Below are 27,937 nucleotides of genomic sequence, written 5' to 3' on the forward strand. Positions count from 1 at the left end.
AGGCGCGGGAGCAGAACGATGCCCAGGGGCGCAGGCTCTAGAACTCCACAGCAGGAAGACTTTTCTCCCAGCAGTGACATGGTGGAGAGACAAACTGGGAAAAAGGATAAAGATAAAGTTTCTCTGACCAAGACCCCAAAGCTGGACCGCAGTGATGGAGGAAAGGAGGTGAGAGAGCGAGCCACCAAGAGGAAGCTGCCCTTCACTGTGGGGGCCAATGGAGAACAGAAGGACTCGGACACAGAGAAACAGGGTCCTGAGCGGAAGAGGATCAAGAAGGAGCCTGTCGCCCGAAAGTCCGGGCTGCTGTTCGGCATGGGGCTGTCTGGGATCCGAGCTGGCTACCCACTCTCTGAGCGCCAGCAGGTGGCTCTCCTCATGCAGATGACAGCTGAGGAGTCTGCCAACAGCCCAGTAGACACCACACCAAAGCACTCCTCCCAGTCTGCAGTGTGTCAGAAGGGAACGCCCAGCTCTAGCTCAAAAACCAAAGACAAAGTCAACAAGAGGAATGAGCAGGGCGAGACCCGCCTGCACCGTGCGTGCTGCCATCAGGGGGGATGCCCGGCGCATCAAGGAGCTCATCAGCGAGGGCACTGATGTCAATGTCAAGGACTTCGCAGGCTGGACAGTGCTGCATGAGGCCTGCAACCGTGGCTACGACGTCGCCAAGCAGCTGCTGGCCGCAGGTGCAGAGGTGAACACCAAGGGCCTGGATGACGACACACCACTGCACGACGCTGCCAACAACGGGCACTATAAGGTGGTAGAGTTGTTGCTGCGATATGAAGGAAACCCTCAGCAGAGCAACAGGAAAGGGGAGACTCCGCTGAAAGTTGCCAACTCCCCAACTATGGTGAACCTGCTGCTGGGCAAAGGCACGTACCCCTCCAGCGAGGAAAGCTCCACAGATGGCCACGCAGGGTCTCCCAGCCTCCTGGGGGCCTGGCGCCTTCAGGAACTCCGGACTGCAGGAGCCACACCTGGGGCCTGGCCACCGAGAAGCTGCGGTCTCTGCCGCGGTCTCTGCCGGGAGGCCAGCCCCACCTCTGAGCAGACTTCTTGGTTCCCTCTGCTGTGGCTGGCCTCAGATGGGATAGATCAAATGACGTGCTTCTCCAGAAGCAGGGGCTGGCCAGCCCTGCCCTCCTGGAGAGCTCCAAGGAGGAGGACGCCCCATCCTTTGCACCTTCCAGCTCAGTTGATGGCAACAACACAGACTCTGAGTTTGAGAAGGGCCTGAAGCTCAAGGCCAAGAACCCAGAGCCTCAGAAGACTGTGACGCCTGTCAAGGACGAGTATGAGTTTGATGAGGACGATGAGCAGGACAGGGTCCCTCCCGTGGACGACAAGCATCTGCTGAAGAAAGACTATAGGAAAGAACCCAAGGCCAGCAGCTTCGTGTCAATCCCCAAGATGGAGGTCAAGAGCTATGCCAAGAATAGCACCACCGCGCCAAAGAAAGCCGCCCATCACATCCTGTCCGACACCTCAGACGAGGAGGACGCGGGTCTGGCTGTGGGTGCGGGGGAGAAGCTGAGGCTCTCAGCGCACACAGTCCTGCCCGGCTCAAAGGCCCGCGAGCCCCCTGCGCCCAGGCAGCAGAAGGAGAAGAGTAAAGTGAAGAAGAAGTGGAAGAAGGAGGCCCAGGGCAAGGAGGTGCGGCCTGGGAAGAGGAGTGACAAGCTGTGCTCCTCCGGGTCCGAGCGCGCATCCTCCTAGAGCCAGGATGACCGGGACTCGGTGGGGAGCACGGGCTGCCACAGGGGCTCCCCCCTGGTGCTGAAGGACACATCACTCTTCAGCTCGCTGTCAGCCTCCTCCACCTCGTCCCATGGCACCAGCCACGCCGACCAGCACAGCAAGCACTGGCGCACAGACAGCTGGAAGGCGGTGTCCTCCCCTGCCTGGTTGCAGGTCAGTTCGCTGTCGGACTCATCAGGCACCGGCCTGACAAGCGAGTCGGACTGCTCCTCTAAGGGCTCCAGCGTGGAGTCCCTAAAGCCTGCGAGGAGGAAGCAAGAGCACCAAAAGAGGGGCAGCCTGCAGAACATGGCTCCCGAGAAGAGGGGCAGCTTCCACCCCAGCGTGGACGGCTCCGTGCCCAAGCTAGACAAGGAGGGAAAAGTCATCAAGAAACACAAGACGAAACAGACACAAAAACAAGGAGAAGGGGCAGTGCCCTGGCCAGGAGCTGAAGCTGAAAAGCTTCACCTACGAGTACGAGGACCCCAGGCCCAAGGCCGACAAGGCCGCCCTCCTGGACAGCGACATCTCCGCGGAGGGCAGGCTGCGGGTGTTGAAGCATGACCGAGACCACCTCAAGAGGGAGGAGAGGCTGGGCAGGACGAAGCCCGAGGACAAGGAGTGGCTCTTCAGAAACGAGAAGCCACTGAAGAGGATCAAGGACGTGGGCAGGGACGGCCGCAGGGCCTTCCGGGAGGAAAAGGACCAGGCTGGCAGGGCTGAGTGGGAGAGGCTGGGCAAGGAGAAGTCCCCCAAGAGGCTGCGGCCATACAAGGAGGAGAGGAAGAAGAAGGCCCAGGACCAGCCCCCCAAGCTGGAGAAGAAGGGCGAGGCCAAGAAGAAGGCCCTGAAGGAGGACAAGGAGAGGCTCTGGAGGGAGAAGGCCTACAGGGAGGACGCAGCCTTCGACGACTGCTGCCACCGGGGCCACTTCCTGGAGAGCGAGGACACCAAGCTCAGCCTGTCTGACGACCAGCAGGACAGGTGATTTTCAGACCTCTCCGACTCCTCCTTTGACTTCAAAGGGGAGGACAGCTGGGACTCCCCAGTGACAGATTACAGGGACATCAAGAGTGACTCTGTGGCCAAACTTATCTTGGAAACGGTGAAAGAGGACAGTAAGGAGAAGAAGCGGGACAATAAGGCCCGGGAAAAATGAGATCTCAGAGACTCTTTCTTCCGAAAGAAGGACCGGGACTACTTGGACAAGAGCTCGGAGAAGAGGAGGGACCAGGTGGAGAAGCACCGGGGCCTTCCCAGCTACCTCCCCAACAAGGACAAGAAGAGGAGAGAGTCCTCGGAAGGCACACGGGACCCACGGGACCGGAGAGACTCCTTGGAGGGCTCCAGGGAGCGGAAGGATGTCCGCCTGCGGCCAGAGGAGCCGCACAGGGAGGAGCTGAAGGAGTGTGGCTGCGAGGGCGCCTTCAAGGACAAGCCCGACTGCGACCTCGCCAAGAGCCTGGAGTCCTGGAAGTGGCACCACGCAGCTCGGGAGAAGGAGAAGAAGGAGAAGGCTCGCTCCTAGAGGCACAAGGACAAGTCCAGCGACAGGGACCGAGGCGAGAAGTGTCCGAAGGACAGAGACTTTGACAGATGCCTCAAGAAGAGGAAGGATGGCAAGGAGAAGTGCAAGGGCAAGGACACACACGGCAGAGACCGAGACAGGAGGGCCGGCCTCGACCTGGCCCGGGAGAGGAAGGACAAGGCCTTCCCTGCAGCCGCCTCCGAGGACTCCTCTGAAAAGAGAGAGGAAAAGAAGGGGAAAGAGAAGAGCTGGTACATCGCAGACATCTTCACGGACAAAAGCAAGGACGAGAAAAAGGAGTACCTGGCCAGCAGGCTGCGGGCAGGGGAGGCCTATGAGGCCCCCAGGGCGGATGCCCTCCAGGAGAGGGAGGATGGGAGGGAGCTGCTCCTTGCAGACAGGCACAGGAAGAGCCCCTCTGACAGGCCCCACGAGAAGCCCTGGGACAAGGAGCCCAAAGAGAAGAGGAAGGACATGGGTGCCCCTGAAGCAGGCAGAGACAAGAAGGAGAAGGCCTTGGAGAAGCACAGAGAGAAGAGGGACAAGGACCACAAGGACCGGGTCCTGGCCGACGCCACCCAGGAGAGGCAAAGCAGGCAGAGGCCACCAGACAAGGAGGAGAGGAAGCATCCCGGGGAGGACAGGGCCAAGGGCAAGCACAAGGAGAAGCAGGACCGGGAGCAGAGGGCCTCGCGGGTCTCAGAGGTGGAGCGCAGCCTGCTGGAGCGGCTAGAGGAGGAGGCGCTGCAGGAGGGCAGGGAGGAGGCGCACGACAAGGCCAGCGAGGGCTCCTCCGACAGCTTTGCAGACTGCGGCCCCGAGCCCGGCCTGAGCGCCCTCCTAGAGGTGTCCTTCTCAGAGCCACTGGAGGACAAGGCCCGGGAGGGCCCCTGACTGGCCGTGAGGCTGAGGGAGAAGGAGCGGCACTGGCACTCCTCCTCCTCCTCCAAGAAGAGCCACAAACTCGAGCGGGCCAAGAAGGAGAAAGCCAAGAGGAAGGAGAAGGCCAAGGACTAGGGCAGGAGGGAGCCCGGCCAGTACGAGAAGGACTTCCTGGACTCCGAGGCCTATGGCATGGCCTACGCTGTGAAGGTGGACGGCGAGGAGGAGCTGGACAAGGCCACCGACGGGTTTTCTGAGAAGAGAGAGAGGAGCGAGCCCGAGAGGGAGCCTCCCAAGAAAGTGGAGAAGGAGCTGAAGCATTTCGGGTCCAGTGCCCTGGCTCCCTGAAGGAGAAGAGGAGGAGGGAGAAGCACAGGGAGCGGTGGCGGGAGGAGAAGGACAAGCACAGGGACAGGCACCACAAGGAGGAGCCGCGGCCCACCATCTGGGACAAGGAAAAGGGCAGGGAGAAGGCCCTGAAGCTGGGTGAGGCCAAGCCCAAGGAAAAGCCCCGAGAGGGCACAGAGAAGGAGAGGGGCAACCCCACCAAGATCAGCAACGGCATGGACAAGCTCCCGCCACCCAGAGACCCAGGCAAGAAGGACACCAGGCCCCAGGAGAAGCTGCTGGGGGATGGCGACCTGATGATGACCAGCTTTGTGTGGATGCTGTCGCAAAAGGACCTGGAGATTGAGGAGCGGCACAAGCGGCACAAGGAGCGCATGCGGCAGATGGAGAAGCTGCGGCACAGGTCTGGGGACCCCAGGCTCCGGGAAAAGGCAAAGCCCATGGATGACATGCGCAAGAAGGGCCTGGATGCTGCGCCCAAGAAGCCCCTGGGGCTGGACCCTCCCTTCAAAGAGAAGAAGGCCAAGGAGTCAGCTGCGACGCCACCTGTTCCTGAAAGCAAGCCCCCACCAGGACTGGGTGCCGAGGCCAAAGACTGGTCAGCAGGGCCGCCCCTGAAGGAGGCCCTGCCCGCCTCGCCCGGGACCGAGCAGAGCCAGCCAGCCGGGGTGCCCACTCCAACCTCACTGGAGTCGGGTCCCAGCTACGAGAAGCTGCACAAGCTCCAGACCCCGTCCTGCAGTGCCGACGACTACCCCGACCTGGTGTTCGACTGTACCGACACCCAGCACCCGCTGCCCACCACCAGTGCTTGCTCCCCCCGCTCTACGACAGGTTTTCTGTGGCCTCAAGCGGGGTTTCAGAGCACCCGGGCCAGACGCCCACGAGGCCCGTCCCCACAAACCTGTACCGCTCCATCTCCGTGGACATCAGGAGAACCCCTGAGGAGGAGTTCAGTGTGGGGGACAAGCTGTTCAGACAGCAGAGTGTTCCTGCCACCTCCAGCTTCGACTCTCCCGGCCAGCACTTGATGGAGGACAAGGCTGCCCTGCCACCTGTTCCAGCAGAGAAGTTTGCCTGCCTTTCCCCTGGCTACTACTCCCCTGACTATGGCCTCCCCTCACCCAAAGCTGCCATGGTCAGCAGCGCACCTTCCCCAGAGGCCGTGTTCCCTGGCCTACCAGCCAAGCCCTCCCCTGCCACTAGGGGTGACCTCTTGGCCCCAGCCATCGAGGGGGCCCTGCCCCCGGACCTGGGCCTTCCTCTGGATGCCACAGAGGACCAGCAGGCCACAGCAGCCATCATCCCTCCGGAGCCCAGCTACCTGGAGCCCTTGGACGAGGGCCCCTTCAACACTGTCATCACCGAGGAGCTGGTGGAGTGGGCCTATCCTGCCGCGGAGCAGGCCCTTTCCTCCACCTTGGTGGCCAGTACCTCTGAAAACCCCTGGCTGGCCCGTGGGCTCCGACCTTCTGCTGAAGTCTCCACAGAGGATCCCAGAGTCCCCCAAACACTTCTGTCCTGCAGAGACCCTGCATATCACTGTTCCAGGACCCTTCAGCACCTCAGAGCCCCCATACCCCGTATCCCCCAGCTCCTACCCCTTGCCAGCCACCGAACCGGGCCTGGAGGAGGTCAAAGACGATGGGGCGGGAGCCATCTCTGTGGCCGTCTCCACCACAGAAGGGGCCACTGCGTATGCCACCTCTGCCAGACTGGAGTCTTTCTTCAGTGGCTGCAAGTCACTTCCTGAGGCACCCCTTGACGTGGCCCCTGAGCCCACGTGTGTCACCATGGTGACCCAAGTGGAGGCTCTGGGGACCCTGGAAAGCAGCTTCCTGCACGGTGGCCACAGCCTGTCTGCCCTCAGCCAGGGCGAGCCAGTGCCCTGGCATGACGCCTTCACCAGCCCCGAGAATGACCTGGACCTGGGGCCCTTCTCGCTGCCCGATCTCCCCCTCCAGCCCAAAGACTCCTCAGATGTCCAGACCGAGCCCGTGGAAGGGAGTCCCGTCCCACCAGAGGAGAGCGCCCCTGGGGCTGAGGGGCAGCCCATACTGCCTCCTGACCAGGCCTCTCCCCCACTTCCCACCGAGTCTGAGCCCTCAGAGGAGCCAAAGCTGGACGTGGTTCTCGAAGCCGCGGTAGAGGCAGAGACTGTGGCAGGCGAGAGGACCCCCGAGGACTTGGACTCTGGCTTGGCACTGGCCCCTGGCCCTCCCGAACAGTGTCCCCTGGGGGTCGGAGCTGAGGAGACCAAGACTGAGGACCCCTCCACCTCCCCATCATGTACCCGACGGCCCTGCCACTGATGGCACGGCACAGACGCCTGACAGTGCTGAGGTCACCCCTGCTGCCATCCCTGTGGAGGGGCCCCCAGGCAGCCTCCAGCCAGAAGCTACGGATCCAGAGCCCAAGCCCACTGCCCAGCCCCCGAAAGCCCCCAAGGTGGAGGAGGTCCCTCAGCACATGACCAGGAACCGCGCTCAGATGCTGGCCAGCCAGAGCAAGCAGAGCATACCTCCTACTGATAAGGAGCCCGCCCCCACGCCCACCCCAGCTGCCAGGACCAAAGGCCATGCCTCTGAGGAGGAGGATGCCCAGGCCCAGCACCCCCGCAAGCACCGCTTCCAGCGCTCCAGCCAGCAGCTGCAGCAGCAGCTGAACACAAGTACGCAGCAGACACGAGAGGTCATCCAGCAGACGCTGGCCGCCATTGTGGACGCCATCAAGCTGGACGACATTGAGCCCTACCACAGCCACAGGTCCAACCCCTACTTGGAGTACCTCCAGATCCGAAAGAAGATTGAGGAGAAGCGCAAGATCCTCTGCTACATCACGCCCCAGGCACCCCAGTGCTACGCCGAGTACGTCACCTACACTAGGTCCTACCTCCTGGAAGGCAAGCCGCTCAGCAAGCTGCACATCCCTGTGATTGCACCCCCCCCCCTTCCCTGGCGGAGCCCCTGAAGGAGCTGTTCAAGCAGCAGGAGACGGTGCGGGGAAAGCTGCTTCTACAGCACAGCATCCAGCGGGAGAAGCTGATCGATCGTGTCGTGTGAGCAAGAGATCCTGGGGGTGCATTGCCGGGCGGCCAGGACCATCGCCAACCAGGCAGTGCCTTTCAGTGCCTGCACGATGCTGCTGGACTCTGAGGTCTACAACATGCCTCTGGAGAGCCAGGGCGAGGAGAACAAGTCCTTACGAGGAGATCGCTTCAACGCCCACCAGTTCATCTCCTGGCTACAGGACGTGGATGACAAGTACGACCCTATGAAGAACTGCCTCCTGATGTGGCAGCAGCATGAGGCCGCAGCCCTCAATGCCGCACAGAGGATGGAGTGGCAGCTGAAGGCACAGGAGCTGGACCCCGCAGGGCACAAGTCGCTGTGTGTGAAGGAGGTGCCCTCTTTCTACGTGCCCATGGTCGATATCAATGATGACTTTGTGCTGCTGCCAGCGTGACACCAGGGGAAAGTCTCAGGACACCGGCAAGGGCCGTAGTCACCAGTGCTGCTGACGTGCCCGCAGTGCAGGAGGGCACTGTGCCTGCCAGGTGGGAGGAGCCCAGAGACTGCACCTGGCCACATGCCTCGCCTGCCAGACCAGCCCGGAGGCCAGGAAATCAGAGTCTTTACCAGCGGTGGCAGGGAGAACGGCCCCCACGCTGCAGTGCCTCGTTGGCCCAGCAGGAGGAGGAGACCATGGCCCATCCAGAGGGGCACCTGGGTCCCTCCCAGCCAGCCGCAGGCAACCGAGGAGCAGGAGAGTGTGCTTTTGAAGTCCCTGCTCCCCTCTGATCAACTAAAGGAAACGACTGAGGCATCCACCTCGCACAACAGTGACCTCTGGTCCGGGGCAGGAGTGTCCGCCCGCCAAGGTCCTCAGGACAGGCTGGGACACTGAGGTCGCTGGTGCCAGGCGAGGGCCACCTGCCGGCCACAGAGGGACTCAGCCAGGACTTTCCAATAGTGTTTTTAATGGAGTCAAATCCACGTGGTTTGTATATTTTTTTCCTTTAATCTTGGGCATTTTGTTTCTCTTTCTGAGAACGTAACTTGAAACACTAATCCTATAGAGAGAGCCAATAATCCTATAGAGAGTATCCGAGAACGAACGCTGTACAGTTTTATATACATTCACAATGTACTTTTGCTGCCTTCTAGATAATTTATTTTGCAACACATTACTGCACAGTTGTAAATAACTTATGTACTGCAACATCACTTTCAGTTATGTGTAAAGAAATAAATTAATTAATTAAAAAAATAAAGAAATGGAGGACAGCGACAAACCATGTCCCTTATGTGCCCCAGTCTATTCCCAAGACACATTAAGCCCAGAGCAGAATGTCCAGGTAAATGGCATCCTAAGGAACACTGACTCTCACACCTGTATATAGAGCAGACCAGCATTATCAGTAGGAGCTGCTTTTTTGCACACAAACTAGGACAGCTTCTTCTTTGGATACTGGTCATGAAAGAATCAAAGCAGATAAAGTACTCTAATAATGTCACTACTGTGGCCTGACCAGTAAATCCTTCTCCCTGGGTGCCATGGAGGTGACAATTTCCTCTTGTTAGCCAGCTTCCATTGGACAAGATATGAAAAGGGATGGAGTTGCAGTAGGTATACTGGGGTGGCCACTGCCTGTCCAATCTGCTACCCTGGACCTTCTCCATGAGCAGCTTTAAATACACCAATTTTACTGGTCATGGTGGCACACACCTATGATCCCAGCAGCTCAGGATGCTGAAGCAGGAGGATTGTGAGTTAAAGCCAGCCTCAGCAACTTAGCAAGACCCTATCTCTAAATAAAATAGAAAAAAGGTCTGGGGATGTGGTTCAGTGATGAAATATCTCTGTGTCCAATTCCTGGTACCAAAAGAAAAAGTACACCAATATCTTGCATGCCATCTGTGGATATTTCCTTGGGTCTCTCAGCAACCTGTTACATTATGCTAGTGCAGCTGGGCTGTGAACCAAACAGAAAGGCAGCAGGGAAAGAGACTCAGCCACATGCTCAATGATGGGTTACTGCTGAGCCCAAGGGATAGCCCAACATATCCTGACTAGATGCAGCCCAGATGCCAGGCCCCTCACTCAAGCCAGTGTGCATTGAGTGTTGAGGACCCCCTTGGGGTGGGTTTACAGCAGCTTCTGAGAAAACTGACTACCAGGTCTCACTTAGATCATGTTTTCCCCAGCAGTTTTGGTGGGCATTATATGTACAAATACATATGAAGTCTCTTGGACATGCAGGAAATTCCCAGTAAGTGAAGAGTGGATGAGCAGGAGTCTAGTCCCAGGCTGGGCCCAGGAACAAGATGGTAGGCAGAGGGTTGCACCTGCCCACTGAACACCTGAGCATGGGTCAGCCCCATATACAGGTCCCCCATTGGAATCCTCTCAAGGGTGTGAAGAGAACAGGGCCATAGTGAAAGCACCCAGAGCTCTCCTCCTAAAATATTATGTCACTTCCTCAAGCAGACCTGAGAAAAGCTCTCCAAGGGACACATGACTGCCATAGGGTTGGGCAGGCATTGCACACATGGAGAGCTAGGGAAAGGGTCACATTCTCACCCAAGCTTTGAGACCCCTTCCCATTGAGGATGGGAAACACTTGCTTGTCCCTTAAGGAGAGAAGGCACCTAAGTTGGCAGCAGATGGGGCAGAGCCAGGTGGGGAGGTATAGGGGTTCCAGGGGACATGATCAGGGAGCAACTAATTGCAAAAGACACTATCAGTGTACAGATTCCTGTCTGTCTCCCCCTGGGTGGGAAAACTGTCATCTCAGTCCACCTACCTGCTGGGGTGGGCCTGAGCTGGTGCCCAAAACCCCTGCCAGAGTGCCCCAGGCTATCAGGGTCCCCAGGAGGAACAGCCCTGTCCAGCTGCCCACCACACCCCACACAAACTTACACACACACACACACACACACACACACACACTGTACTCCCTGGCACTCCCATGGAAGCCCAGACTGGAAAGCTTGCAGGTGGCCCCAGAAGCTGCCCTCCTAACTTCTTTCAGATTTGGACAGACCTCCATCAGGACCATGGGTCAGGGAAATTGGAAGAACAGGGTTGAAGCTGAGAATAGCTGGCAGGGATCTGATGGCTTCTCTCTAATAAACTGGGCACAACTCAGACATCAGGTGGGAATGATTACTATCTCACCTTCCCTGGGACTGAAAAGACTCCAGGAGGGGAGGAATCTAAGGGTTGGCTCAGGCCTGAAACATGGTGACCAACAGTGAGGAAGGCTGTTTGGAGAAGCAGGGCTCACAGAGGCCACAGGTGTTGGCCTTCTAGCTAGCAGGCCACAGGTGGGAACTGTAGGGCAGACCATTCCCCTGGGGCTGTGGGAGCAGCACTCAGGGGTCTAAGTTCTTTGCTACAGAGCCTTATAGGCCACCATGAGCTAAGTGGTTTTAGGGGCTAAGAATATTATTGAAACTCTTATTAATTCAAGTCAGATCCAAATAGACTTTGCAGTTCACCTGCTGGCCTCTGTGCTTCTTCCCAGTCCCCGAACCTGCCTACGAACTGGGAGGGGGTGACTTCCGGCAGTGAATTGGCTGGCTTCTGGGTTTCACCTAGAACCCCTCAGGGCTCTTCTATGACCTCAGGAACTCCAGCCAGAGCTGGAGTGGCCTGTATGATCTGCCCAAGGCCAGCTTCAGTCTACACCACCCCCAGACACTGGGCTGCTTGAGAGGGTCAAGCTGGGCCCCTTGGCCCCTTCCTCAACATCTCACTAGAGCCATGGGCCTCCTGGAGCCAACCATGCAGGGCCTCAAGGCCATCTCAGGCTGCAGGGGAGCCAATCTTCCCCTTAGATCCCTAGCACACTCCCACAGGGGGTTGTTCTACTGCCTCCTCAGAAAAGCGCCTGAAGGCCTTTGCCTGGAGCTCCTGGCCCTGGTGGAGACAGCTGTGTGCAGGTTATAATTCAGGCTTCTGCTCTGTGTGCTGGGATAAGTCACTTCACCTCTCTGTGCCTCTTTCCCCATCAGTGGGATGGTAGGATCAGTGTCTCCAGGTACAGTGCCCAGCTGAAGACACCCCTCTCTTGCCCAAGGAAGCCCATTCTCTAGTCCCTCAGAAAGGTGAGGAACTTGGGGCACCACCAGGGGCCTGTGTGGGATGGGGGCTCATGGACCTGGCCCACCTGCCCCAGCAGCAACCCAAGCAGCCCAGCGGTTCCCACTGCACTCCCCTGGCCAGGCACCTGGTGGAGTTTTGTCAATTACTAATGACAGCAGAGGTGGCTGCACTGGCATGTGGGTGAGTGGCAGGGGGGTGGTGGGCGAGGAGTGTGGAAGGATGGCACAGCCTGCTCCCTGCCTCCCAGCCAGGGGACCAAGCCCCTCAGCTTCTGACACCAGAGGCCAGTGTGGGCTGGTGGTGAGAGAGCTGCTTGCCTAGCTGGCTTCCTCCCTTTCTTAGGCTCCTCCCCACCTTGCAGAGGGCAGCCTAGGTAGTGGCAGGCCAGGGGATCGAGTTGAGGGCCAGGACAGAGCAGAAAGACCAAGGGCACCTGCAGGAGGGGAAGGAGGACACTGGGGAGCCCAGACCCAGGAAAAGGCCTGGCTGTCTGTGCTCCTGCCCAGGCTGCAGGGAGCTGGGCATGGAAGGCAGCTTGGGTGCTATGGGTTTTGTTTTTGGTGATTTAAATTTCCTTTGTGTTTTGTTCTAAACAAAGTGATAAATGTGCACAGTTTGGATAATCAGATAGTTCTGTAGGGCTTGGGATGGAACCCATCTCCTCTTCTGTAGCTCCCTACTTTCTCCATCCTCCTCCTGGTATTTAGACTGGTTCTTTTAATATTTACTTCTCAATAGCAATGTTGCTTCTGCTTTTTCAATTTCTTTTCAGATTTAGAAATTACCCATCAACATTCCTCTGTAGAGAGTCAAAGTTTGTTCTCTCATGGAGGCCAGATGCACACACATGTCTGATTCCTCCCATCCTCATGAATCAGGATTCAGTGTGTAGGAGATGTTTCTTTGCATACATTGGTCACTGCTGAGTAATGTGTTGTAATTAATCTCTGTACAACTTCTTCTTTTATTTTTTTACTTAATAATTGACTCATGGGGGGGGGTTATTCTCCATGTGTCCATTACTTATTTATCCCCAAACCCTGCCATGGAATATGAATCTTTTTTTTTTTACTGAAAATATCAGGCCATCTATGTGCTTATTTTTTCCTGGATCCTGTGATAGCCAGCCTCCAAGATGGCCCAGTGATCTGCCCTTCAGTAACTTGTGTCCCTGTCCTTCTGCATGGCACAGGGTGCATCTATATGACCAACAGAGGATGGCAGAAGCCATGGCTCTCTCCCTGGCTCCAGGTTTAGGTTACACAGCATACTGTATCTCTTGTCTTGTTGGTGGTCATATTCTCTCTCTCTCTCTCTCTCTCTCTCTCTCTCTCTCTCTCTCTCTCTCTCTCTCTCTCCCTATCTCACTCCAACTTTCTCTCTCCCTGTCTATCTCTGTCTCCTCTTTATCTCCCTCCTCATTCTCTCCCTGTCTATATTTCTCCCTCTCTTTTTCTCTCTCCCCACTTTCCTCTTCTTCTCTGCTTTTCTCTCTCCCCCTCTCCTCTTTTACTTTCTTCCATTCTGTCTTTCTCTCCCTCTTTCTCTCTCCTTCTCCCTGTTTTTCTCTACCTACCTCTCCCTTTTCCTCTCTGACTTCTTCTCTCCCTCTTGTCATTTGCTTTGAGGGAGGTCCCCTGACCCATCATGAGCCACAATGTGAATGAGTCCACTTGGCTAGGATTGTAAGCATCCTGCCACTAGCCATGCTAGGGCACCGTTTTGGAAGTGGTCTTTCAATCCCCATCAAGACTTGGGAGGATGGTGCCCTGGCCATCCTCTTGACTGCAAGCAACCCCATGAAACCCAGAGACAGAGTCCTCCACCATTCTGCTTCCAGATTCCTGTCAAATGTTTCACCACAAAATATAATAGATCAGCAGTGAACTAGATAGATAATATTAATGAGCTTGACTTTTGAATAATTCTACATTCTCTGTGTGTGTGTGTATAAAATCACATGGCATCCCATAAATATATATATGAGTTCTCAATTCAAAACAATGTTAGTAATGTAATAAAAATTAGACTAAGATACAGGTTCAGTTAATATTTATTGAAAGGATAAAGGATTGTGTTAGTGTTAGGGTTGGAATCTGAAATGTCCCCCACAGGGCTCATGTGCTGAAAGCATGGTCACCCATGCATCAAGGTTCAGAGTTGGAGTTTTTAGCCAATAACTGAATCATGAGTGCTTTGACCTCCTCAGGGGATTAATCCAGTGATAGCTGAATGAACTTCTAGGAGATGACACCTAATTGGAGAAAGTAGGTCACTTGGAACTTTGCCTGAAATTTATCTTCTCCACAGCCCATACTCTCCCTCTCTTTCTCTGCTTCCTGGCTGCCCTGAACTGAACAGCTCTTCTTCACTAAGCCCTCCACCATGATATTCTGTCTCACCTCAGGTCCAAGAAATGGAGCCAGCCAACCACGGATGTATAGAAAGCAGTACTTAGAAGGAAGATTTTAGCACAGGATACATATATTCGAATAAGAAAGCTGTAACATCAATAATTTAAGTATTCGTCTTAGAAAAATAGAGAAAGAACCTAAATAAAGCAAGAAAAGATATAAAAATTAGAACAAAAATCAATGAAGTTTTTTTAAATCAATATCAAAAAAATCAACAAAATCCAAAGCCATTTTTTAAAAAAGATCTATAAAATTGATAAAACCCAAACCAAGGTAATGGGAGAGAGAAAAGGTCAGGAAAGAGAGAAATCAGAAGTAGAGCAGGAGGAAAGAAGAGAAATGAGGAGACAGACATAAAAAATTTAAAAATTACTAATATCAGAAATAAAACAAGTTCATCACCACTGATGTCATGAACATTAAAAGATTAACAAAAGAATATTAGGAAAACTATGCATGCTTACAATTTGAAAATGGACTGATTCCTTAAAAGATGCAAACCACCAAAACTCAGTGTCTTAATATATTCATGCTGCTCTAACAGAATATCATAAACCGAGTGGCTTGATATGATTTTGAATTGACACAGAAACTTATTTCTCATACTTCTGGAGATGAAGAGGTTCAAAATTAATTCAAGATGTCAGCAATTTCAGTGTCTCTTGGGGATCTACCTCCTGGAATATAGAAGGATATCTCCTCGCTGTGTTCTTACATGGCAGAAGAGGGGAAGACCCTGTGGCCTCTTTAACCAAAGCACTAATCCCATTAATGAGGCTCCACCCTCAGGACATAACCTTCTCTCAAAGGCCCCACCTCTGAACACCATCACATAGGAGATTATGTTCCAACTAATACATTTTAAAGGGATACAACTCAGTCTATAGCATTCACAAAAGAAGAAATAGATCATCTTGAGTAAGTCTATATCTGGGATGGGAACAGGTGAATAATAAACAGCCTTCCAACGAAGAAAGCACCAGGCACAAAAAAATTTCACTGTAAATTCTACCAAAAATTTAAGAAAGAAATGATAATAATTATTTATAATCTCTCTCAGAAAATAAATGAATAGAGAACATTTTCCAAATTATACCATGGGACTATAATGTCAATAAGATAAAGACATAAACAGAAAAAAAATGTACTGACCAATATCTTTCATGAACATAGATAAAAAATAATCCTCAACAAAGTTTTAGCAAACAGCATGTAGCGATATATAGCAATTCTATATCAAGACCAAGTGAGGCTCCTGTGGACCCCGGAAGTGCAACTCGAACTTGGTCGGGGCGCGGATCCCTAGAGGGAAAGTCACAACAACCGCACGAGGGAGTTCCACTAGCGAGCTGGAAGGCCACGCCTCCTCCCGCCTCCCCCCTCAGCCCTGTAGCTGGGGGCAGAGCTCAGACTTATTATCTAGAATAGATTTGGATGAACTAATGAAAAAAGATGAACCACCTCTTGATTTTCCTGATACTCTGGAAGGATTTGAATACGCTTTTAATGAAAAGGGGCAGTTAAGACACATAAAAACTGGGGAACCATTTGTTTTTAATTACCGGGAAGATTTGCACAGATGGAACCAGAAAAGATATGAGGCTCTGGGAGAGATTATCACGAAGTATGTATATGAACTCCTGGAGAAGGACTGTAATTTGAAAAAAAATCTCTATTCCAGTAGATGCCACTGAAAGTGAACCAAAGAGTTTTATCTTTATGAGTGATGATGCTTTGACAAATCCACAGAAACTGATGGTTTTAATTCATGGTAGTGGTGTTGTCAGGGCAGGTCAGTGGGCTAGAAGGCTTATTATAAATGAAGATCTGGACAGTGGCACACAGATACCTTTTATTAAGAGAGCTGTGGATGAAGGATATGGAGTAATAGTACTGAATCCCAATGAAAACTATATTGAAGTAGAAAAGCCGAAGATGCATGTACAGTCATCTTCTGATAGTTCAGATGAACCAGCAGAAAAACGGGAAAGAAAAGATAAAGTCTCTAAAGAAACAAAGAAGCGACGTGATTTCTATGAGAAGTATCGTAACCCCCAAAGAGAAAAAGAAATGATGCAATTGTATATAAGAGAGAATGGTTCTCCTGAAGAACATGCCGTCTATGTTTGGGACCATTTCATAGCCCAGTCTGCAGCTGAGAATGTATTTTTTGTTGCTCACAGCTATGGAGGACTTGCTTTTCTGGAACTGATGATTCAACGAGAAGCGGATGTGAAAAGTAAGGTAACTGCTGTGGCACTGACAGACTCTGTTCACAATGTATGGCATCAAGAAGCTGGGAAAACGATTCGGGAATGGATGAGAGAGAACTGTTGTAATTGGGTCTCTAGCTCAGAACCATTAGATACATCAGTGGAGTCCATGCTACCTGACTGTCCCCGAGTCTCAGCAGGCACCGACCGTCACGAGCTAACTTCCTGGAAGAGCTTCCCGTCTATTTTCAAATTCTTTACCGAAGCCTCTGAGGCAAAGACCAGTTCCCTCAAGCCGACTCTGACGCGACGCTCCCACCGAATAAAGCACGAAGAGCTGTAAGAGGAGAGCGAGCGAGACGGGGGAGGGGAAGCCAAGGAACCACTCTGGAGCATGCATCCACACGTCGCCTAACTGCTTGCTGTCGGGGAGCAGACTCCCAGCCCCTCATTAGATTGTTTTCTTCCTAGAGCACAGGGTCGTGATATATACATCTAAATAGCGTTTTGCATTATTTCTAGATGAGTGCAACTGTCAAAGCAATATGGGTTCACTGGTCGTGCTTCCTGCGGGCTGAGCTCGGGCTTCGCGCTGCCTGTCAGCGCGCAGATTAAGGCTGACAGCCCCCTGCTTGGCGCGGCCGGCGCTGCTCTAATTGCCCTGACGGAGCCCTCGCGGGCGCTGCGGGGCGAGCGGCGTCTGCGCGGTCCTACCGCCCGCTGCAGCGCAGCCGCTGCTTTCTTCACCCGCCCACCCCCTAATCATGTCCATTTTTCCCCGCTCTGAGAGGAGCAAGCTTTTATTCTAGACTTCAAACTTTTCATTTTAACTAAGTTTTTCCTCAAGGGCATATTATGCCCCCCCCCTTAGAAAGTGCCGCCCATTGCCAAATTTAAATTCAGAACATGAATGCCATGATGTACCATGTAGTTTTGGGAGTGCAAATTGTTCTCTTCCTAACGATCTATTTTCATTTCGAGAAGAAAATCTTTGCATAAAAAAATCTATTAAAGTACCGAATCTGCTTTACTGCTGAAAATCCTTACAAGTTGAATGTGAGACTTTTACAGTCTCTAATTTCAGAAGAGACCACTTAAACCAAAACATAATGAGCAGATCTTTAAAGTATAGGTGGGAAAGGTCTAATTTTCAATGGAATTTCCAGCTTTCTGATTAGGATTGACTTTACTTTTATATATGTAATGTGTATTGAGTGGTATTGTGATTTAGATAACACACTTAAGTTCTGCTTCTTAAGTCTTAGCTGTGGAGAAAGGTGGTGGTGGTGGTTGTCTTTGTTGTTGTTAATCCTTACTAGAGAGATCTACTTAGAGTTTTCCTGAGCTAGGTCCTTTTACAGATAGAATTTTTTTATTATCATCAGGAAAATAAAACTCTACTCTGGAGCCTTTTCCTTCTGAAAGGCTAAGAAGGGCTAAAATGATTCTTTCTGTTTTCTTCTCCAATGGGGAAAGAGATTTATTGTGAAAGATTTTCTCCTCTTGGCCCAGTGGCATAATTTTTAGTACTCCACTTCCTCTGTAGGGTTTTACCCTACAGTTTCAACAATTAAGTATTTTAATAAAGTTAAGATTGGCCAACTCTGAAATATAAGGGATAAAATAAGTTAAAGATTTTTCTGACTTTCAATTTAAAATATTAAAAATTAACATTATCAATTTTTAATTACTTGACTTTAATTATCTAGTGAAGATTGTAATAGATGAGGTTCTGAAATTAATATTTTTCCATCCTTTTTAAAAGCATATGCAACAACTAATATGCCTGCCTTATTTGAGGACATGATAAAATGTACCCAAAATGACTTAGCACTCTTTAATGCCTCAGAAAAAAAAATAACCTGAAATCAGTCATCTCATGGATAATTTTTTTATATTATGTATCAATTGCAGCAAATTTTAAAACCTGAATAATATTTCATGCTGTGTTTGGAATACAAGCACATTCATTAGTTCTACAGTTTCAATGATGGCAAACTAAAGTGATCTTTTTTCAGTGGTTGTGTCTGTATCTTTTGATGTTATTTAAGCAGAAACAACATAAGAGGAAAAATCAAAATGGCATTTTATACAGCTTCTGGTTGGTTTAAAATTTAATCTCAACAATGTCAAGCACATTGGTCTGTGGTACTGACCCTTTTTTATCTGATCTTTCTGATTTTAGAAGTAATGGTGGACTATGTAAAATAATGGTATCTTCCAGTGAGAGGATTTGAGAATTGATGTGAATTGAATATATTTTTCCAAGTGTTACAAATTGTGTGGTGTTTTCAGTATATGAAAATGTTCACAAGAAACTAATTTTGTAGCATTTAAAAAAACCAACACTTGTGCAATGCTAAATTTGTGAAGCTTCTGCAGCTGAATTAAAGCAAAGTAAATATGCTCAATTTATAAAAAAAAAAAAAGACCAAGTGATATGTATTCTAGTTGTGCAAAGCATGGATGAGACCAAAGAAAGCAAGAATGAAATCCAGCTGGCAAACAAGTCCTGTAGTTCTATATCCACTATCTGAAGCACATGGCACCCTGATGTTCTGTGCAAGAGACCCTGCACAGCTCCATCTTTATGGCATTGTTGGTTGCAGTTCACATAGTCTCTGTCTTGCCTCTCCTTGATTCTGCAGCTTTCCTTTGTAGATAATCCCACATTACTGTCATCTCTTAATCTTAGGGGTCTCATTTGAGCTCTGGCTCCCTTCATATATCTTGATGCATCATCCTCACAGGGGCTGACCTCTCAGACCTTCCTTTGAAATCTCAATGGAATCTTCCATGACTCCCTTACTCCAGCATCCTGCAAACCTGCAGAACCAACACCATGTGGTTGACACCAAGGTCTGCCACCATCTTAAGCAGTAGCCAAGACTTCTGGGCCATGGTTGAAGCATCCTCTAAGTGCCTGGGCAGCTTAGCACAGTGAAAAAATTTCCTAGACCCCTGTATAAGCAGGTGTTGGTGTGCCATCCTGAAGCCATGGAGAGTGTACCCTGAAGAATCCAAATGCAGAGATCCTATGTATTAGCCAAAGCCAAGGAAGGAAGCTGGAATGCTGAATGTGACAAGACAGAAATGACTCCTCACGGTAGGCTAATTCTTGTTGGGCACAATGTCGCTGATGAAGGAAAAAAATAAGACCCCACTGTACTACCTAATACATACTTTAGGTGATTGTTCCCTGGCATTTTATGAGAACATATCCTGTTTTGTCACTGGCTAAAATCTTTTCTGAGTACTAGCAAACAAGTTAGTTGTTTCCAATATGTTATAGCATAGTTAAGATTTAACTTCACACTGTCCTATAAAAGATGTGCTGTGCAAGAACAAAGCAGTCTGAAGCTTTGGAGGCTCCCCAGCTCCCTCCAATAAACAAATTATCAATTTTAGGACCCACAGTCTTCATGCATAATTGTAGGACTGAATGTTCAGCAGTAGTTCATTTGCAACAACATTGCTTCATATATATTTAGTTGAAGGTGGACACAATAGCTTTATTTTATTTATTTATATGTGGTGCTGAGGATCAAACTCAGGGCCTCACACATTCTAGATGAGCACTCTACCACTGAGCCATAACCCCAGCCCAACATGGCTTCTTCTTAAAAGAAATTTTTACTTTTACATTTTTGAGCCTGAGATATATGTGGTCTTACAAATTCCTGAGATGACCTCAAGTCACCTATCTTATTGTTTCTGGTTAAAGTACTCAGTTTCTCTTTAGTGGCTGTAGTGTCTCTGAAAACCACAACTTAGCTCCAGTTTCACTCACACATTTCTGGCTACACTGCAAGTTTTTCACCTGTTTCTTCTCTGCTTTCTGCTCCTGATTATCCTAGTAAACTTGGCCTAAAGCCACCAGCAATATATATGGCTTTGTGTGAATGCTGTGCTGCCTTGAAATTTCCTCCATCAGATTAATTAGTCCATCACCTTTAAATTCAGCCTTCCAGAAAGTCTCAGGACATAAACAAACTTAGACAAATTCTTTGTCAAAAATGTAGTATAATATAAATGCCAAAGTCATGCCTCCAATGACCTTCCTCCAGTCACACCCTTCCTGCCTTCAGTTACTGACAAGTTAACTCTTATCAGCAGATTAATCTACAAATTAAAGTTCACATAATCTAATCAATTCACATCTGAAAATTCTTGCATTGTCTCATACATGAGCTTGGGGGGACACCTCATATACAAACCATAACAATATGGTACTATTTGATTCAATGATAGTTTTGTCAATTATTCATGAAGTGTGTTGAGTTTGCCAAGTACAATAATAAACTCCCCTATTTTTGCTTGAAATTCTGTTAGTTTTTTTCTTACACATTCTGATGCTTTGCTGTTAGATGCATAATTATAAATAGCAGTGTTAGCATGGTATGTGCAAACACACACACACACACACACACACACACACACACACACACACCCCTATTCAAAATCCACTTTCAAATACCATTATATGTCTTCATGGTTTGTGCAGTTACCTTGTAACAGTTTATTCCCAGTTTCTTTCCCCTGCAATTTATAACATTGCTGTCATTCATTTCACCTGTCCTTGTATTATTATTGCCCAATACAATTTAATTAATATTTTTCTATTTGACTAGATAGAATAATAAAATGAAGATTTTATTTTATCTTCATTTAGTTTTGTCTAATGTAAATAGATAAATAATTCCTTCTTTATATAGATCCAAGTTTCTTACTTATTAATTTATCTTCCTTCAGAAAATCTCCTTTAAAATTTCTTGCAAGGTAGAACTATTTCTTTTTTCTTTCTTTTTTACTTGGCACTCTTTTTTAATTAATTAATTATTTTTTATTTATATATGACAGAAGACTGCATTACGATTCTTATTACACATATAGAACACCATTTTTCACATCTCAGGTTGTATACAAACTATATTTACACCAATTGGTGTCTTCATACATGTACTCTGGATATTAATGATCATTACATTCCACCATCATTTCTAACCCCATTTCCTCTCCCTTCCCCTACAACTCCTCTGCCCCATCTAGAGTTCATCTATTCCTCTCATGCTCCCTCTTTCTATCCCACTATGAATCAGCCTTCTTATATCAAAGTAAACATTCAGAATTTGTTTTTTTCAGATTGGATAAGTTCACTTAGCATTATCTTCTCTAACTCCATCTATTTACCTGCAAATGCCATGATTTTATTCTCTTTTATTGCTGAATAAAATTCCATTATGTATATATGCCACATTTTTTATCCATTCATCTCTTTAAGGGCATCTAGGTTGGTTCCACAAAGCAGCTATTGTGAATTGTGCCACTATAAACATTGATATGGCTGTGTTCCTGTAGTATGCTGTTTTTAAGTCCTTTGGGTATAGACCAAGGAGAGGGATAGCTGGGTCAAATGGTAATTCCATTCCCAATTTTCCAAGGAATCTCCAAACTGCTTTCCATAGTGGCTGCCCAGTTGCAGTCCCACCAGCAGTGTATGAGTGTACCTTTTCTCCCACATCCTCACCAACACTTATTGTTGTTTGTCTTCATAATGGCTGGCATTCTGACTGGAGTCAGATGAAAGCTTAGAGTGATTTTGATTTGCATTTCTCTAATTGCTACTGATGATGAACATTTTTTCATATATTGGTTGATTCATTGTACATCATCATCTATGAAGTGTCTGTTCAGGTCCTTGGCCCATTTATTGATTGGGTTATTTGTTTTTCCTTTTTTTGGTGTTTAACTTTTTAAGTTCTTTATATATCCTAAACATTAGTATTCTATATGATGTGCGAGGGGTAAAAATTTTCTCCCAAGATGTAGGCTCTCTATTCACCTGGCAGATTGCTTCTTTTGCTGAGAAGAAACTTTTTTTGGTTTGAGTCTATCCCATTTATTGATTCTTGATTTAAATTCTTATGCCACAGGAGTCTTACTAAGGAAGTTGGGGCCTAATCCTACATGATGGAGATTAGGGCATATTTTTTCTTCTATTAGACGCAGAGTCTCTGGTTGTATTCCTAAGTCCTTGATCCATTTTGAGTTGAGTTTTATGCATGATGAGAGATAGGGGTTTAATTTCATTTCGTTGCATATGGATTTCCAGTTTTCCCAGTACCATTTGTTGAAGAGGCTATCTTTTCTGCAATATATGTTCTTGGCACCTATATCCAATATATTGTAATTGTAATTTTGTGGGTTAGTCTCTGTGTCCTCTATTCTGTACCATTGGTCTACCAGTCTGTTTAGGTGCCAATACCATGCTGTTTTTGTTACTATTTCTCTGTAGTTTAAGGTCTGGTATAGTGATGCCACTTGCTTTACTCTTCTTGCTAAGGATTGCTTTAGCTATTCTGGGTCTCTTATTTTTCCAGATGAATTTAATGATTGCTTTTTCAATTTCTATGAGGAATGCCATTGGAATTTTGATTGGAATTGCATTAAATCTGTATAGTGCTTTTGGAAGTATGGTTGTTTTGGTAATATTAATTTGAATGTAAAACTATTTCTAACAAATTTTCTTAAATTATGTCTCAATGAATATTTGTCCTTCATTTTTAAAGTTATTTTTAATATATTCATAATTATATTGATTGATTTTTTTGCATTTTAGATATTTCACTTTACCTTTCTTTTATTTTCCCTTTTTTGTTCTTTTTTATGGCTTTTTAAATTTTGTTCTAATTAGTTACACATGACAGCAGAATGCATTTTGTCACATCATACATCAATGGAGTACAACTTCTCACTGTTTTTGTTGTACCCAATGTAGAATCACACTGGATGTGTAATCATATATGCACATAGAGTAATAATGTCTACTTTATTCTACTATCATTCATATACCCATACCCTCTTCCCTCCCTTCACTTCCCTCTGTCTAATGAAAAGTGCCTCTATTCTTCCCTAGCCCCCATCTCCTTATTGTGAATGGAATCCACATATCAGAGAAAACATTTGGACTTTGATATTGGGGGATTGGCTTATTTTGCTTAGTGTGATATACTCTAGCCCAATCAGCTTACCTGCAAATGCCATAATTTCATTCTTCTTAAAGGCTGAGTAATATTCCATTGTGTATCTTTATCATGTTTTCTTTATTCATTCATGTGTTGAAAGGCATCTAGGTTGGTTCCACAGTTTGGGTATTGTAAATTGTCACTCCACCTTCTTGGTTGGACAAGAAGTTTAATACAAGTCTCATCCTGGGTTCATTATAAAGTTTTGTTCCCCTTCTCTGGATTTTAACATTTTTTAAAATTGTCTTTAGTTTTCTGAAGTTGCCTACTGTGTATATTTTTTTGGATTTTTCTGGTTTTCATAATTTGTGATTTGGTGTCTGTCATTAATGCCAGAAAACTCATCAGTCAATATTGTTTTAAATTTTCTCTGTTCCTTTTTTTAAAAATATTGATTTTTTAGAAGTAGTTGGACATAATACCTTAATTTTTGTTTATTTATTTTTATGTGGTGCTGAGAATCGAACCCAGGGCCTCGCACATGCTAGACAAGTGCTCCACCACTAAGCCACAATCTCAACCCCTCTCTGTTCCTTTTCATCTTTCTTCAATTTCTAGAATTCCCATTGAGCATGTTATACATTTTGACATTGTCACAAAGTTCTTGAAAATGCTTGGTTTTTTTTTAAGTTTTTTTTTTCCTCTTTGCAATTTAGATTGAGATGCTTCTATTCACCTCTTTTCAAGGTTATTTTTCTTGTCCTGGACTATGTCCAATTTACTGATAAACTAATCAATTATATTCTTGTTTTCCTGTAGTATTTTTATTTCCATCATTTCTCAGTCTTTATTAGGATATTCATGTTTCTGCTTGCATTACCCCTCTATTGTTGCATTTTTCCCACTATTTCTAGTAGATCTTTGCTATAGGAATTATTTTAAATTCCTTGTCTTGTAATTCCCACAACTCTACCTTATCTGATTCTTGTTTTCATGCTGCTTTAACTCTCCAAATTGTGTTTTTTCTTGTCTTTTAGCATTTCTTGTCATTTTTCTTTGGACGTCAGACATTATAGATTCTGAAACTAAAGAAGAGTGTTTTCCCTTTATCCATGATTTTACTTTCTGTAGTTTTATTTACCAGTGGTCAAGTATGGTCTGAAAATACTAACTGTACAATTCTAGAAATAAACAATCTATAAATTTTGAATTTTGTACTGTTCTAAGTAGTGTAATGAAATTTCATACCATCTTGCTCTGCCCTACTTAGGATGTGAATCATCCCTGTGACCAGCATATACACACCATATACACTACACACCCAACACCATGAAGGTTTGATGATCACTCAAAACCTAAGATGCTCCTTCTAATGTACTGTCAGGTAGCCCAATGCTGTATTACAGTGCCTACATAATTCACCAACAGCATCTCATCTCTCTCTCTCTCTCTCTCTCTCTCTCTCTCTCTCTATATATATATATATATATATATATATATATATATATATTAGGGTTTGTTACTTATTGTGGTTTCTGCTATTCACTGTTGATCTTGGGAGTATCTACTGTGGATAAAAGAGGATGACTAAATAAGATGTTGGTGTGAGGTTTTATCAGCAGTTAGGTTTTGCTTGCTGTTTGCATTAGCTATACCTCTGAAAGGATAAAATCTCCTCTGTTGTCTTGGCTATCTCCTCTGTTGTTTTGGGTTTAACTAGAATGACCTTATACATGAAATCCTAGTCTTGAAGTTCTTCCAGGTGTAATCCACCATTATTATAGAGTAGTCTTATTCAGGTAGTGTTGGAAGAAGAGATGCATCTGGAATCTTCTGGGTCTGTAGTTTAGTAGTCCTGGGCCTCTGGGCTGTGTCAGTCAGGTGCTCCTTAGTTTTAATACCCTTCTTAGGTGAGCCAAGATGGATATGGAGGGCTAAAGGTGGAAAATTTTCCTTTCGCCAAGTTGGATAAGGGTTTGGTGAAGTCTTTTCCCTTGTAGGATAATCTTTTTTTGTGTGTGTAGAATGCTCTTGGCTTACTTTAAAATGTTACTTTTCCCCTCCCTTTGGCAAAAACTCGATATTTTAGAGCTTCACTTCAAGAAGCTAGCAGGCCTTCAAGAAGTAAAAGCCATAAAATCTTAGGGCCATCCTCAGACTGAGCTCCCAGGAGTTTTTAATTCTCAAGTTAGTCAACACTCAACTTAATAAACTATTTTTTAGAAAAGGGGAAATGTAAATAAAACCTGTTTACCTAGAACATGCTGTCAATGAAGAACAAGGATAAAAAATATAAAATTTCATAAATAATAAAATTGGGACATGTGTGTCTTCTGTCAAAAAGAATAACTTTTTATTCTAGGGAATACTCATCCTGAAGGCAAATTGGAAACCAATGAAGACTCTGCAACCAATGTAACAAGGAAAGAGTTTGCTCCTCTAGGAAAGCAGCTGTTCTTTCAGGGCAATTGCTCAGGCACTGGCAAATCAACAATTCTTTCAAGACAGACCTTAAGTATTTAAACTATGTCAATACACAATTATTAACACATGTAAATTGCAAAAAATAATTGGTTTCAATGTGAAATTTCCATACATGCATTCAACATGCTTTGATTGTATCTACACTCTTACCCTCCTTCTTACATCCCCTTGTCTCCTTGCCTTTCCCTGATAGTCACCCTACTACTTCGTGTCATCTTCTTTTCTTCCTATATTCTACTTCCTATATTCTACTTCTACTTCCTAAATTCTTATAGACAGAATACATGCAATACTTGGCTTCTGAGTATGGTCTATTGCACTTAACATGATCATCAATTCCATCAGATTCCTGCAAATTACATAATTTTATTCTTAGTCATGTCTGAGTAAAATTTCATTGTATATACATATGCCCCATTTTCTTTTTTCTTTTCTTTTTTTTTTTTGTATTTAGTCGATTTTATTTACAGATTTTTTTCGTTTTGTTTTCTTGTTTGTATTTTTTTTTACATTTCAGAGCATTACACAATTACATTTTCTCATTTTCTGACCTGCAAACAGATACCTTATTTTTTTTAATTATCAAATTAGGTACATCCAAAATGCAACAATTACACATTTGACAATTAATTCACAAAGTGTAATTTACTGGGACGTATCCTAAGAATTTAGGAACAGCCAGTCAGGAGAAATCTGACCAAATTTAGCAATCAACTATTTACATATCCAAAACCAAACGTATCTAAGCTCCCAAACCAGAAGCTTGAAAGTCTGCTATATCCCCACTGCACAAAGGAGAACAATGACTCAAACCTGTCCAGTCTTGACAGTTTTAATCCCAAATACTGGGCTACTTCCCCAGCATGTCACTGAATAGCAAGCATTCAGTTTGTCAAAGCAAGCATCTCAGTTTGTCAAACACCCAAATATCAAACTTTTATACCATTATGACCATAGAAAGACTAATTTTCTTTAGTTTAAAAAAAAAGTAGTCATTAAATATCCACAATGTGCCCCTTACTAAATCCCAAATACACAACCTATGTCACATAGTGACAGGCAATGTTATATATATGTGAAGATAGATATATATATATATATATATATATATATATATATATATATATATATATATATACACAGTAATAGTACAAATAGCAATTAACAGTCCCTGAAAAAATTCAGTTTCAGTTGAGGCTATGGCTTCTATGCCTTGGGATGCTTTTAGATTTCAAAATTGGAAAATACTGCTAAAATCTCACTTTCTGAATACAAAATTTGATTGCATGTTCAGTTTAAGCTTCTCAGTCTAAAAATGGCTATAAGGTAGTATAAAAAGTCAGCCAACTGAGTGCAATTTTTATCTCCAGCGCCGGAGCTGTGGGCTGGGGCAACGGCGAGTCCTCGCGCTCCTCGGGAGCCGGTGCTGGGGAAGGTGGAAGGTCCGGCCCTTGAGACGCGGCAACCGCCGGCTCCGCCACCCGGACGGGTAGCTTCTCCTCAGCCTCCAGCTCCAGCCCCGCCGCCTCCAGGCTGCGGGCGAGCTCCCCTGGGGGCGGCAGCGGCTCGTCGGCCTGAGGAGCGGACTGCTGCCCGTCGGCCTCGCCGTCCGGCACAGACGCTTCAGTGGCCGTGACCGGGAGGGGATCAGTGCCGGCCTCGCTGCCGGGGATGGGCTCCATCTCCGGCTCGGCCTCGCCGGCACCCCCCTCCCCGGGGGACGCAGCAGTCGCTGCCGCCTCTGCAGCCACGGCCGCCGTTTTCTTCCTGGCTTCTCCCTCCTCCAACTCCCATGCCCCATTTTCTTTATCTAGTCACCTGTTTATGGGTTCCTAGACTGATTCCATAACGTCACTGTTTTGAATTGTGCTGAAATGAATATGGGTATGATATATATATTTCAAGTGTGCTCACTTTAATTCTATTGGATAAATTCTGAGCGATGATATACCTGGATGATATGGTAGTTCTATTTTTAGTTTCCTGAGGAAGCTCCATACTGACTTCCATAAAGGTTGCACTAATTTACATTCCCACTAGCAGTGTTTAAGAACTCCTTTCCCCTCATATTCTCACCATAATTTATTGTTATTTATGTTCTAGATGATTGCCATTCTAACTGGAGTTATATTGATTCTCAATGTAGTTTTGATTTGCATTTCCCTAATGGCTAAAAATAATGACCTTCCCTTCTATAATTTTTGCCTTTTTGTACTTTTTCAACAAGTGTCTGTTCAGTTTATTTGC

General features: G+C 47.1%; 1 protein-coding gene and 1 pseudogene across 1 annotated transcript; both read left to right on the forward strand.

Annotated features, from left to right (window-relative positions):
• Positions 1 to 18: 18 nt before the first annotated feature.
• On the forward strand, positions 19 to 7,969 carry LOC144251417 (ankyrin repeat domain-containing protein 11-like). Its single transcript, XM_077794348.1, is given in 10 exon segments — positions 19 to 537; positions 539 to 924; positions 1,140 to 2,150; positions 2,152 to 4,493; positions 4,496 to 5,323; positions 5,326 to 5,950; positions 5,952 to 6,794; positions 6,796 to 7,444; positions 7,447 to 7,548; positions 7,550 to 7,969. Coding segments are annotated over 10 exon segments (7,725 nt in total).
• A 7,414-nt stretch (positions 7,970 to 15,383) lies between these two features.
• Positions 15,384 to 16,823, forward strand: LOC144251415 (cotranscriptional regulator ARB2A pseudogene; annotated as a pseudogene).
• The last annotated feature ends 11,114 nt before the right edge of the window (positions 16,824 to 27,937 follow it).

This window comes from Urocitellus parryii (assembly GCF_045843805.1).
Source record: "Urocitellus parryii isolate mUroPar1 chromosome 13 unlocalized genomic scaffold, mUroPar1.hap1 SUPER_13_unloc_2, whole genome shotgun sequence".
Lineage (NCBI taxonomy): Eukaryota > Metazoa > Chordata > Mammalia > Rodentia > Sciuridae > Urocitellus > Urocitellus parryii.